The sequence below is a fragment of the Hoplias malabaricus genome, chromosome 16, assembly GCF_029633855.1.
Source record: "Hoplias malabaricus isolate fHopMal1 chromosome 16, fHopMal1.hap1, whole genome shotgun sequence".
Taxonomy (NCBI): domain Eukaryota; kingdom Metazoa; phylum Chordata; class Actinopteri; order Characiformes; family Erythrinidae; genus Hoplias; species Hoplias malabaricus.
This window is the reverse complement of record NC_089815.1, coordinates 10,332,641-10,345,968: the sequence shown is the minus strand read 5'-3', so window position 1 is coordinate 10,345,968 and position 13,328 is coordinate 10,332,641. Positions and strand designations below refer to the sequence as shown.

Below are 13,328 nucleotides of genomic sequence, written 5' to 3'. Positions count from 1 at the left end.
TAATTTGTTTACCCTCTATATCCCCAAATGAGTTACAACAACTGTCAGCCAGCCCTGAAATCTAGGAGTCAGTTTGTTGCTCATTTTCAATCTTTTCAAATAAAAGGAGCATTGTATATGAATGAATATGCACAAGTTCTAAGCAGCAGCATTAAAGGTTTACAGAAGTTGATTATGACGCATTTAATTATTCAACATATTCAAAAGAGAAATCAAACAAGCATTTAACGATTGTGAAAAAATAATGAAACATGCTGTGTACACCAGTCAACCAGTCAATTCAACTTGTTTCAATAGCATTCAGGTCCGGATTGGCCATTGGGAGAACCGGGAGATTTCTTGGTGGCCTGGGCTGTCATCTGGACATTGGTGACCTGGGCTGTCATTGTGGTCTGGACAATTATGATGAGTTCAACAGCACATTACCACTTGTGAAAATACAAGGGTTTCTAACCAAAACAAGGAACAAGGAATGTACCTGGATGTTCAAAATAGGTCTAAAAGTAGTCAGTCCGTCAAGGACATATTTTAAACGTCAATGGACATCCAAAACCACCTTAATATGTCGGTTAAGTGGTGACCAATTAATAACGTCAATGGACGTCCAAAATGCGTCTGATAGTCGTCCTTTCAATGTCTGTGTTTGGACATCTTTTCAACTTTCATTTTCAACCTTAAGAAAACGTTGATTAGACAGCAGTCAACTATGATATTTCAATGTTGAATCAACAGCTAAATGTTTACTGGGAACGATAGAAACAAATGTGAAATGAATCGTGTTTCCATCACTTTTGTGAATAAACAGCAGATGACAGCTCCGTGATCAGGGGCGGCATTGAAACGAGTGAGATGAATAGATTTGTGTGAGGTTTACTTTGAACAGAATAGTTTTTACAGATGTCTATATCAAAAACAAATTTAAATCAAAAAGTCTGATTTAATAATTATTTGTTGGGGCATCTGATACAGCTTGTTCTTAATGTTTTGACAGAAAAGTAAATATATGTTTTGTGGTCTCTGACTTTTGCGCTGTGTTGTACATATGTTCTCAAATATGACGTTCAGGTGGTGCTGGTACGAGTGATTCTAAAGTGTGAAGAGCAGTCTGCAGTCCCAGAAACAGCAGCTCAATCCGACACTTCAGCACACATTGTGCTTCATGTGCAACCAGCTGAAACATTCATTCATTCATTATCTGTAACCGCTTAACCAGTTTAGGGTTGTGGTGGGTCTGGATCCTACCCTGAATCATTGGGTGCAAGGCAGGAATACACCCTGGAGGAGGGTGACACACACACACACATTCACTCACACACTCCCACTCCCACCCCCTTTTCATCGCTCTTTTATGCATTTCATCATTTTGATATGCTATCTTTTACACCTCATCCATCGGTTTAAAAAATTTTGATATTTAGGTGTTTTTTTCTAATTTTGGGCCTTTTCCATTCGTTTTATTTTATTTTATTTTATTTTCACACACACAATGGCGAGTAGCAGCAGCCAAACGCACACAGCAGGACTGCATCAGGCACTAGGGTTTCACCCAGGATAGAGCACCAATCCTTATCTGGGCACACACACATAAAGACATTCATTCACATACACACTCAACTGTCCCAGTCTGGCCCTAATAGCATCTGTCAATGGGTGGGATATGATTGGCAGCAAATGAACAGTATGTTCTTGAAGCATGAATAATGAAGTGTAATGATCTGAGCAGCATTGACATGGGTCAAATTGTGATGTATATACTGTTTTGGTCAGAGCATCTGATTTTTGGGGTATACAGTTGTTAGTACCAACCAAAAGATGATCAAGAAAAGGAAGCTTGTCAATCATCAACAGGGTCATTGTTGCCCAAGGGAAGCAAAGGCCTGTCTGGTCTAATCACAATCAACTTTCTATCATAGCCAGCATTAACCTTTCCAGCAATTTGTGCTACAGTAGCTCTTTTGGGATGGGAACAGACTTTTGGCAGAAACTAACCACTGCATTCTCAAGGAGTTGGTTTTCATCAGGAGTGAACATTAGTAATATAATGATGCTGAAAAATTACACCGCTTTATCTCAATACATAGATTGTGGTTGGAGCTCTGTCAATGTACTTAGCACAGTTACACAGTTCTTTGATCCTCACTAGCTCACACATACCATTGGACTGGTGACCATAAGCTCAGAAAATCCTATGCTTTTACTTTCATGATTTCTATGTAGGTACTACAAACTGAACATATACTATATTTCCTGTACTGAGGTTAGAAGCTGTATCTCACTGTGAAATGAGAGGTGAAATTTGCAAAGGAAATAAAAAAGCCAGGGCAGAAATTACAGGGTGTCTAAATATGTTCTGAATGGTAGGAAATTAAAAAAATAATAATAAAAATGAGAGCGGTCCTCATAGCTATAAACAATATTCACTCACTGAGACTGGAAACAGCAATATAGCACTTGTTCAAAAAAGAAAACTCTGTACAGATCAAGTCAGATAGCTTGAAAACTTTACATAGGGGTGGGGGGGCGGGGGGGTTTAAATCTTATAAATGTTAAAAGTGGGATGCTCAACAAAGCTTGGTTGGATACACTCAAAATGAGAGCAAGCAAACACACACTGCTCAGCCAGAATTAATTCATGGTGGATGTTGTGGTAGAATGAGTAAATAGACTCCTAAAATTAAGGTCCTACAAAGGGTTCTTTGAGTGATGCCATAGAAATCCCACTTTTGGTTCCATAAAGTGGTGCTACTGAAAATGTCTGGTTGTGTAAAGACTAGGGCGGCACGGTGGCGCAGCAGTTAGTGTCACACAGCTGGAGGGACCTGGAGGTTGTGGGTTCAAGTCCCGCTCCAGGTAACTGTCTGTGAAGAGTTTGGTGTGTTCTCCCCGTGTCCACATGGGTTTCCTCCCACAGTCCAAAAACACACGTTGGTAGGTGGATTTGCGACTCCAAAGTTTCCGTAGGTGTGAGCGAATGTTTGTGTGTTGCCCTGTGAAAGACTGGTGGCCCCTCCAGGGTGTGTTCCTGTCTTGTGCCCAATGATTCTGGGTAGGCTCTGGACCCACCGTCACCCTGAACTGAATAAGTTACATATAATGAATGAATGTGTGAAGACTCATGGCCAGTACTCATTTTGCTTGTTGTGCTTCATTTAACATTGTCTTTGCGCTCTCACATCCAGCCCTGTGACTGTGGATGCTGAGACGAGGAATCAGAACAACTCTGAAGTGCATGATAATTTTGATTTTGATCATTTGGATTGTAACCCTATGTCGGAAAATATGCCGATACCCCATCTAAAGAGTGAACTGAGCTACTTTAAAACATACAAAACATACACGGCTGACACAGGTGCCCACAAATACTGTTTGTATAATCTCCATAGAAAAGATCATCAGCATATAGAATCTAGATAGATATTCAAGATAATAGGAAATAGATAACAGATTATCAAGTTAGAAAATCAATAGAATTTGACGCTCTGATGCAGCTGTATGTCCTGTCAGCGTTAGGTATGGTCGCAAAGCTAAAAGCCTGTCTGTTAAAGTGACAAGGAACGTCTTCATCTAACCTAAATCTGGCATTCACTCTGCCGTTTCTGCTATAAAATTCTCAGCTGTAATATTCTCTTTTCATGGGTGCCAGTCCATGAGACAAGCTCCCAGAACTGGCTTCATAGCCAAGGCATTAATTAGAGCACTACAGCTCCTCTGCCTATCTCATGTATCCTTGGGGGAAAAGCCCTTTGCTCTACAGTGTTTCACAGTGAGGAAATGGGGAGTTAGGAATAAAGCTTATTAAACGTGATCCAGGTTTTGTCATTTAGAGACAAAAGGTCTTCCCCAAAATCTGAAGTGCCACCCTTAAGATTAAATCAACATATGAAATCCAATTAGGCTTGGTCGTGCCACCCCACTTGGCTGAACAGTCAGATCATGTTCTGACATAAAACGGCTCAGAGATCACATAAATATATTATTATATCCTTCGTAAAATGGTCAACGCTGAAATAAAAAAATACATTTTTAATAATTCAACTACTAAGATTTAAACAAGGTCACTTGGGGTGTTTCGTGTGAAATGGATAAGAATTTACAGATAATGAATGAACAAATGTAAATGTGAAGTACAAAATTTGAGGTACTATACAAATGTCATAAATGGAAAAACTGCAGTACAAGACAAAATGTAGGACTTGGGCCCTTTAAATATTGATAATATATGGCAGCTAATATATTGTCCCTAACCTGTAATGAAAACAGAGCCTCTGTTGTTGCTACTCTGGACTCAGCACAGCAGAAACTACACTAGGTAACTTTTGGAGGAGGGTAGGAAACCACCCCCACCCCCCAGGAATTCAGGACAGTGGTATAAATCTGAATTATACTATGCACCTAGTGTTCCTTTAAACAACTCAGTATTCTTTTGTCATCTACTGTTACACCTGTGTCTGACATTAGCTAATATGTTTATGTACTGTAGCTATGAAGCTAATGTAGCCAAAAAGGGAATGTGTGGATATATATGAAATATGGCCACTCTATCCTCCCCTAATACTGGTAAAATGCCTCAAAATTATAGGTCTTGCACATTGATCTCTTGCTAAAACAATGTCTTGACCATCCTCAACACTTTCTCTTGTTCACAGGAAAGAACTGTAATGCCCAGAACATCTTTAAGTGTGGTGTTCTCACTTGTGCTCTACTGAAGGAGTGGAGGAGGTTCACTTTAGCCCAGCATCTCCACTCTGTTACCACAGAAACAGGTGGCAAGTGAATCAACAGTGGGCTGACACTGTGTCAGGGGCCAAAACTGAAAGCCACGTCCAAACAGAGGTCACTCTCAAACATACAGGTCAGTGCTGCACTTGAGGTCCCCAAATATCAGCTTTGTGAGCTTTAGTGTTCTACTTTTTTCTCCCTTTCTACATTTTTCTGTCATTTCTGTCATACCAAGGCATCTCTGCTCCCAAAAGTCAATAGAAGATAGAGAGTGTTATTTACTCAGCCCTGCATTAATTACACCACAAGCCAGCGTGTAGGTGGACATCGTCTTTACTTCACTGGACTAAGACTAATTGGCTTGATGAATGGTTCTAATTGAATGTTCAGCACACAGCCCACGAAGAGGGGGTGATGTAGCAACAATACAGCACAAGAAATTTCTAATACTTTTTGCACAACACTCTGAGGCTGTTCATATTCTGTACTAATGATCGGATCAGAAAACATTAGGGTTTCACTTAGAGAGATAGATATAGATATAAGAATATAATAATAATGTAAGCGTAGATTTAAAATATACAGGATATATTTAAGTAAATGCACTCTCCTAGGGAAACTATACATGTAAATAACCAAGAAGGTGCAAAAATATAGAAGATACTGAAAAAAACTGTCTATAGGTGTAATGCAAACAATGCACTTTTTTTGTCCATTTTTCATTTACTCCATTGTATGAACCCAGCTGCTGTTCTCCCAATTCTGTGAATGAACCAATAGAAAACCTCCAAAATAACTTTGACTTCAGTTGAAAATTTAGGAGATGGCATGTTCTTCATTGGACATCGATGATATAAGGTCTTATATATTGGAATATATTATACATTAATTGACAGGTACCAACAAAGAGGATGATCAGATTTTGACTGATTCCCTTAAACCACATTCAAAAGTGGTCAGAGTTGGATTGTGATCATGTTTGAAAGAGGGGAAATACACTTATTAATAAAGCTAAATGTTTGAAGATACCTGCTCATAACATCATTTCTTCTGGAATGAATCCTTTTTCAGTTCCGCTAAAATGAGAGGACTTTTTATAATGAGTGTGTTCCCCCTTGCTGCAGTAACAACTTCTAATCAAGGCATTACACAAGGAATTGGGATCATTGCTGATGAGATTTGTTTGTGTTTAGCCATAGTCTATAGTCTCCAGATAATAAACACCACTCCAACTCATCCTAAAGGAACTGATTTGAGCTCCATCACCACAGGGAACACAGTCCCACTCCTTCACAGCCCAATGTCTGTCAGAATCCGGACATGAAACACATGCTAATGTGGGAGGTAAACAAGGCCGTTGTGTGTAATTATCATAGTTGCTAACAAGTGGGTATGAGTCTAAAGCAGGAATCAATATGAAAAAAGTCACATTAGATTTACAACACTATATATTTATGATGGGCTTTTAGTGAACCTTTGCTATGAGGTGATATAAAGAATGACCCACATTATTCTGATAAGATATATTTATAGTATATGACATTTTATAGCGTTATAGATCAACCCTTTTAAAAAGACTGAAGGTAAGACACATTACCCCTTGAGGGTTTTAATAAATCGTATGTGACATGCTCTTGTCATAATACCACAAGGATCAAACACAGAGGCATCATTCTCCCCCGTCTAAACACCACGGTTCAGAATGACCAGGTTCAGCCCCTGTTGATTTAAATGAGTAGGAACCCCGCACAGCTCATTACCAAGAAAGCAGCAAGTGAGGCACAGTGGAGCTCTTGTTTACCGGTCTTCTTCTCTACTCTGGTTCTTGGTGTTTTGGCCTGGTTCTCTTGCTTCCGGGCTTTATTTTCTTATTTCTTTGTTCTTGTCATGTCAGTTTTACGCAGCTTAATGCCACCTTTGCTCACATAAACATGGGTCTGGCGCAGTGATCAGAAATGCTCACAGCAGAGTATCTCATGTTTCTAATGAGCCAGCATCTGAAGTCGGAGGAGCAAAATCCAAACAGCTTGTTTTTTTCTCAGGTTTTTTGACTTACACTGTGAAATTAAATCATCCACAGCCAGAAATATAATTTGAGTAACAAATTAAAAAAAATTATATATCTGGATGTAGCTGATATAAATTCATGCAAACCTAGGACATAGGGGGAAAAAATTATATATAAAATGTATATAGAGTACAACAAAAAGATTCTAAGACTTGAGGTAACTATGTCCATAAAGAACAGTACATCCTCTGAATAGCAATGTGCTTTTCTTCAATGTTCCTGAGGCATGGAAGATGTCCTCTGTTGGAGACCTCTTGCCTCAGCATCCGCGCTTGTGACGCAGGGTCTGTACTCATCTGATTTCGAAACCACTTAACCCCACAAATGCCTTGTTCAGTCTATATGAGTCATAGTAGTCATGATTGCTGGGCACACATTAGCTTTTGCTGGCATCCAGAAAAGGCACCGATCACTTTTGCTTGTATATTTTACTTGTCCATCCATCCATCCATTTTCGAGTCCGAGTCGCGGGGGATGTGGTCCAAGTAAAGAAACCCAGACCTCCCTCTCTCCAGCCACTGATTCCAGCTCCTCCGGGGGTATACCGAGGCGTTCCCAGGCCAGTCGAGACATGTAGTCTCTCCAGCGTGTTCCTGGTCTGCCCCGGGGCCTCCTCCACGTTGTACATGCCCGGAACACCTCACCAGGAAGTCGTCCAGGAGGCACCCGAACCACCTCAACTGGCTCCTCTCAACATGGAGGAGCAGCGGCTCCACTCAGAGGCTCTGATTTCAGCCGCTTGTACCCGCGATCTCATTCTTTCTCATCTTGTGGTTTCTCATCTCACCGCGATCTCATACTTGTGTAGTGTTCAATTAGAATCACTTTATTGGCCACTGTGCTTTCACACAGAATTTTCAGAATTTAACCCAATCCATGCAGTGAAACACACATTTGCACACTAGTGAACACTAGGGGACAGTAAGCACACATGCCTGGAGCAGTGGGTACCCCTAGCCATAGTGCCCGAGGAGCAGTTAGGGCTCGCTCAAGGGCACTTCAGTCATGACCTGCCAGCTCTGGGGATCGAACCGGCAACTTCTCAAAGCTGCCAGTGTAAGAATAATATTGCCTTGTTTTACATTTGAGTAATTGCTCCTCAATGTTCTTTTTATTTTTATTTATTTTATTTATTTATTTATTTATTTTTTGCTTTGATGTGGTAAAATCCTGCTAATGGCTGCTCTCCAACAGGTCTGAAAACAGCCTCTGGAACCATGAGACTTTTTTCTATCATCCCTATCAGAACATTAATGAGAGCACTTGACATTTATTCGGATAATTGCAAAGACTTGCATCTCTTTTTGCACAAATATGAAATGCTCATGTAGGCCCTGTGGAGCACGCATGCTTTAAATAGTACACCTGGTAAACACATTGGCTCCTGATCAGCACTATTGATCCAACACAATGTAGGCATGCTACTGACATGTCGGGCATGGTGTTTTTTCGTGGAAAAAAGGCCACCACAACAATTCTAATCAATACTCGAACCTTTGATTTGAAGTGCACATCTCAGCAACACTCAGGAACAAACCAGGCAGAGGCTGGAGGACCCATCTAATTGGAAGGGAATATGTGGAGCCACGGCTGCGAGAATCTATTCGGGCAGTGATGCAATTCAAACGAGATTGGTGACATTTGAATAAAATCATGTATTCTTTCATTGCTTCACTGTACTTTCATCACCGTATGTGTGCTGTTCCTATTCCCATTAGGTGATCACAGTTCTTGTAAGCTGTGCTCAAATTGCTTTTTAGAACTTTAGTATACTGTGGTATACATACGCCGTATTATGATGTGGGTTCAGGGATTAGGGTTTTGAAAGCGGTGCCCCTGTCATGGATAAACTAAACGTCCCACTGGGAAGAAAAGAGGTCTCAGCTGCTCTCTGAAGCATTGCTTTCACCATAGGAACACTCTCCATTTACCTTCATGCCTGATCTCTCAGCACATACCTGCCAACAGCCACAAGCAGAATGTGACGTTTCTTGGCTCAGATGCACAGAGAGAGAGAGAGAGAGAGAGAGAGAGAGAGAGAGAGAGAGAGAGAGAGAGAGATTGTTGGAAGCTCCATTGCTGTCCTCACTCTACTGTAGCACAGCCCAGAAAGAAATGCAATGAAGCAGCAGGCAGTGGATCTGTCTTTTCTCTCTCACTCTCTGCAGTCTCTCTGGACTAGAAGCAGATACAGAATACCAATCACATCCTAGGTTTTGAACCAGATCTTCAAGCGTGTCACACACAGTAAAAACAAAGCTGCCTTGGGTTTCTAAGAGAAGCTGATGGAGCAGAGAAGACTGGATTACTGGACAGGAGATACTAACAGAAGTCACCACAGTTTGAACACCTAAGGTGGCCTCATGTACATACTCCAAGGAGCATACTGTGGCTGTCCACTGAAAACCATGTTCATAGTCCTGATGTTCAGTTTTCTATATCATTTGAACACACCAGCACCTATACACTGAATGAGCTCTTTACAACAGGTGGATCAACAGAGATGTTCCAAACTGATTCTGAATAAAAATCCCTTTAAGAGTGTGTAAAACATTGTCTGTAAATTTACAGTTTTAGGAACACATTTGTGGACAGTAACATCAAAGCTATGAAAATCCTCAAGGAATCCTGGATCCTCTTTTGAGGTTCACAATTATGATTTCCATCCATCCTATCAATTAAGTCCAGACATGTCCTGATATTCAGCAATACAGTATATTGTGATGTGCTGGATGGTTTAAGATATCACCCCTCCTTTTTTTTTTTTTTTTTGTTTTTATTAGATTTGCAAGTAGGCGTTATTCATTTTATCACACTCTGAGAACCCAGGGATATTCTGAGACAACTTCTATATAGCTCTTTCTACTGTGGATGATGAATAAATTAATAAACAACCAACCATTATTATATCATGCTCTAATACACACTATTAAAAGATGCTAAATCACAGTGAGATCACATCAGAGATGAAAGGTGTTTTTGTTGTTGTTCTTGTTGCTGTTTTTTTTTTTTTACCAAACACAAAACCATATAAACCCCACACCCTGTTGTTAAACATGAAGCTCCTATAATGCTATAGTATATTTTTAATGCAGTCTTTATTGTTTTATTAGACATTAGAGGGTTATTCTGTTATTACATTTTGTTGGCACAGGGGAAGATCACAGTTATTAGATTTACAGCAGATGATCCATTTTCACTGATCCAATATCTTATCAATACTGTTGTATAATATTATATTATATCCTCCACACACACTGTAACCTGCTAACTTCAGCTCCCCTTAAATAAATACATACATTTGGCCCGACTTCAATCTCTTATTTGCCTTGTACAGTGACTATGGGGATGACCGAGACAGAAACCTGTGTAAACATAAGATAACACGTCGTCGCTTAAAAAGAAAATAAAAAATAAAAACACAGACCCAGCCTCTTTACCTGTCATAACTCCATCTGCTGTATGACATGCTCTTGTTGCTGCTCACTCCGTCCATGTTCTCCACAGGACCGCGGACGTGCCGTTTTATTTTCCCGAGGCTCTCACTCACGGAATCACGGGGACTTTCATTGAGAATGAGCCCGACGTTGAGATGACAGCGCGCCGCTTTGTTTTCCTCCTTGTCCCCGCCGTCGTGGTTCGGTTCTGAAGAGCGAGCTGTGCTACGGAGCGCTCGGATGAAGGGGGTTTAGTGTATGGACTGTACCACCAGCGGAGGGGACGATTTTTTACACATTTCACCACATTCCCCACTTCCAGTGCTTCGGTATAATGTTAAGTTTTCCTCAGATATGTTTCATAAACCACGCTGGAGACATGTTATCGCCCGTAACGGTTCCTTTGGTTTGTGCTGTTTACGTTTTCCCACAGATAGGTAGCAAACCATACGTGTGCCACTGTTACTGGAATCCCGTTTCATTCATTCATTCTTTAACAAATGTATAGTCTTCAGGGTTGTGGTGTGTCTCCAGAGTCACTCACACACACACACACACACACACACGGTCAGTTTTACACAACCAGCCACTAGTGTTTTTGGACTGGGAGAAAAGTAGAGCACTTGGAGGAAACCTATACCTACACGAGGAGAACCCACTCCCCATATATATGTTTACACACACACGCTATATGCTCTCCCCAGAGGGATAGTGAATGAGGAGGTGACACAGGACTAGGGCTCCAAATGAAGAAATGAAGACAGCTTACAGAAGCTGAGCAGCAGCCAACGGAGCCCATGGTGAGCCCCGCCAGCAGCAAATGCAAACAGAAGCGAGCTGCCACCTGCTGCTCCTATATGCTTCTATCCGCACTTTGCACCTGGAGACGTGGTCCCGTGGTCTGCATACTGAGAAGAGAACAGTGCAGTCCTGTGACGTTAGCCTGAGACACACTGTTGAGGAGAATAATGTACTGAAAACCTCAGAGCCCAGAACTCAGCATCCCCTCACAGGCTTAGGATTACATCATGGGTCATGAGAAGGAGAAATTGCAACCAACTTATTTGAACTGAAATATATATATATGAGAGAGAGAGAGAGAGAGAGAGAGAGAGAGAGAGAGAGAGAGAGAGAGACTGTAAAAGTTATGAACAACCTGTGGCTTTTACATTCTTTTAATGAGTAGATGGAATAGCACCCTCTTCTGACTGGAAACATACACTGTGCCAACCATCTCCACTGTTCTCTAACAGAGTCAAGACAAATACATTTGTTGCCGTTGTGCTCTCTTCAAGAAATGAACGTCACTTTCTAATATGTGAACCAAGTGGAAAGAATAAAAAAAATAATAAACTAATGGATATACATTAGTTTTATTTTAAAAGTTCATCAAAAGTCATCTGCAGTTGATTGAATCCCGCCTGGTCTACTAAAGACTCTTGAGAAAGCTCTGAACACCCTGAAGAGCAAGGACTTCTTTGGTGGGGGGTGTGTGTAGATGTAGAAGCAGCCTGAGAGGTGGAGGGTTCCTCTGAATTAATAGATGCTGAATTAAATACTGCAGAAGATGAAGATTGAAGTCAAACATTAACATGAACCTTGTGGCTTTGTCAATACTGAGATAACATACATATTACTAAATTTAAAATTGAGTGCAATGAACTGCTGGCAGTACCGATGCTGTAAGTAATGTTTATTAAAATGTTTACAAAATAATACTGAAAATGTGGTTAAAAATCATATCATTATTAATTTATATTGCAATATACTGCTATTGATTTATTGTCCACCTTTATATCATGTTGTCATAGTGATTACAATCTACGAAAGAGACCACTGCTGTTACTTAGCAACCACAGGTCAGCAGGGTGTTATAGGTGTGGAGATAAAAACTGTTTTTATCTTTTATAAACCAGCTATGTGATCAAAACTAACTAAAAAATAACATCAATTACATTAACAAATATTCTAAATAAAATATTAAAGCCTGAAATAGCACAACAAACGCCAGAGATTTCAGAAACTCTCTCACCGGAACTGACCCTGTCATGTTGTTCCCGACAGAGTTTAAAACTAATCCTGTACTCCTCCATGGGATGATCCTCACCAAGTTAAATGGACGCCTTTGACCTGATGTTAAGGTTTAAGACTAAAGCCTGCTCCAGCTTGGCTTTGGAAGCATCCATGAGTTTTTCAGACACTAGCTTCAATTGTCCATTGTACCTTGATGTGTCAGCAAAGGGATCTACTATCTCAAACCCTTCAAAAACATCCTTCAGCGCAGACATCAAGGAGCGCACTATTTCAGAAGAAGCCGGGGATGTGCATCTTTCATCTTAGAAGGTGTGCCAGGATGTGAACTTCCATAAAAGTTTCTTCTTGTTTCCACCCCAAGCAACACTCCTCAAGGCCTCGTTCAGGATGACGCTGCTAATTAATTCTGAAGCCTCATCTTGAAACGTCTTAGAGGTGATCTGTGCCTCTCCATTCACCTCAGTGTTGCAGCTGAAGAGAATCTTCTCCAAGTTCTTTTCACAGTGTGTGTTTTCAACACATTTCAGATCAGAGGTTGCTACAATGGAAAGGTTGTTATTATTTGTGCTTCCAGTCGTGGATATAACTGCCGCGTCTGATTTATGGGAACCCTTAATATATTCCGTTACGGCCTTGAGAAATTTCAACAGTGCTGAATCTTCATCTGATATTCCCTCCCCACAGATGCACAACAATCCCTCAGTGAAAGTGCTCACAGCCTCAGTTGTTAAAAGGGAGAGGGAGACATCTCTAATATCTTCACATTTGGTTTCAGGTGAGTCCTGAGTGGCAATAGCTCAACCAGGAAATGAGCACAAATGCCGGAACTCCTGCATCTTGTTGTGAAAGTGAAGAAACTCTCAAAAGTTTCTAAAGTGCCAGTGGAGCTGGAACCCTCCCAGATCTCCATAAGGGTGGAGTTCAACTACAGACAAGAAGAGAGAATCGCATTTACATTTATGCCATTTAGCAGACTATCCAGATTTATCCAGGTCTAAAGTACAGTTTAATCATGTTTCAGAGGTAGATAACAGTGTCTTTCAGAGTCTTTCCAAAATACTGGTGCAAAA

The 13,328-nt window shown here is 40.7% G+C and overlaps 1 protein-coding gene across 1 annotated transcript in view; it reads right to left on the bottom strand.

Annotated features, from left to right (window-relative positions):
• tub (TUB bipartite transcription factor) overlaps positions 1-10,399 on the bottom strand; it is a 123,947-nt gene extending 113,548 nt beyond the window's left edge. Inside the window, exon 1 of the mRNA XM_066648071.1 lies at positions 10,228-10,399. Within this exon, the coding sequence (XP_066504168.1) occupies positions 10,228-10,283 (56 nt within the window). The 5' untranslated portion in view covers positions 10,284-10,399. The remainder of the gene's footprint in view (positions 1-10,227) is intronic.
• Positions 10,400-13,328: the final 2,929 nt, after the last annotated feature.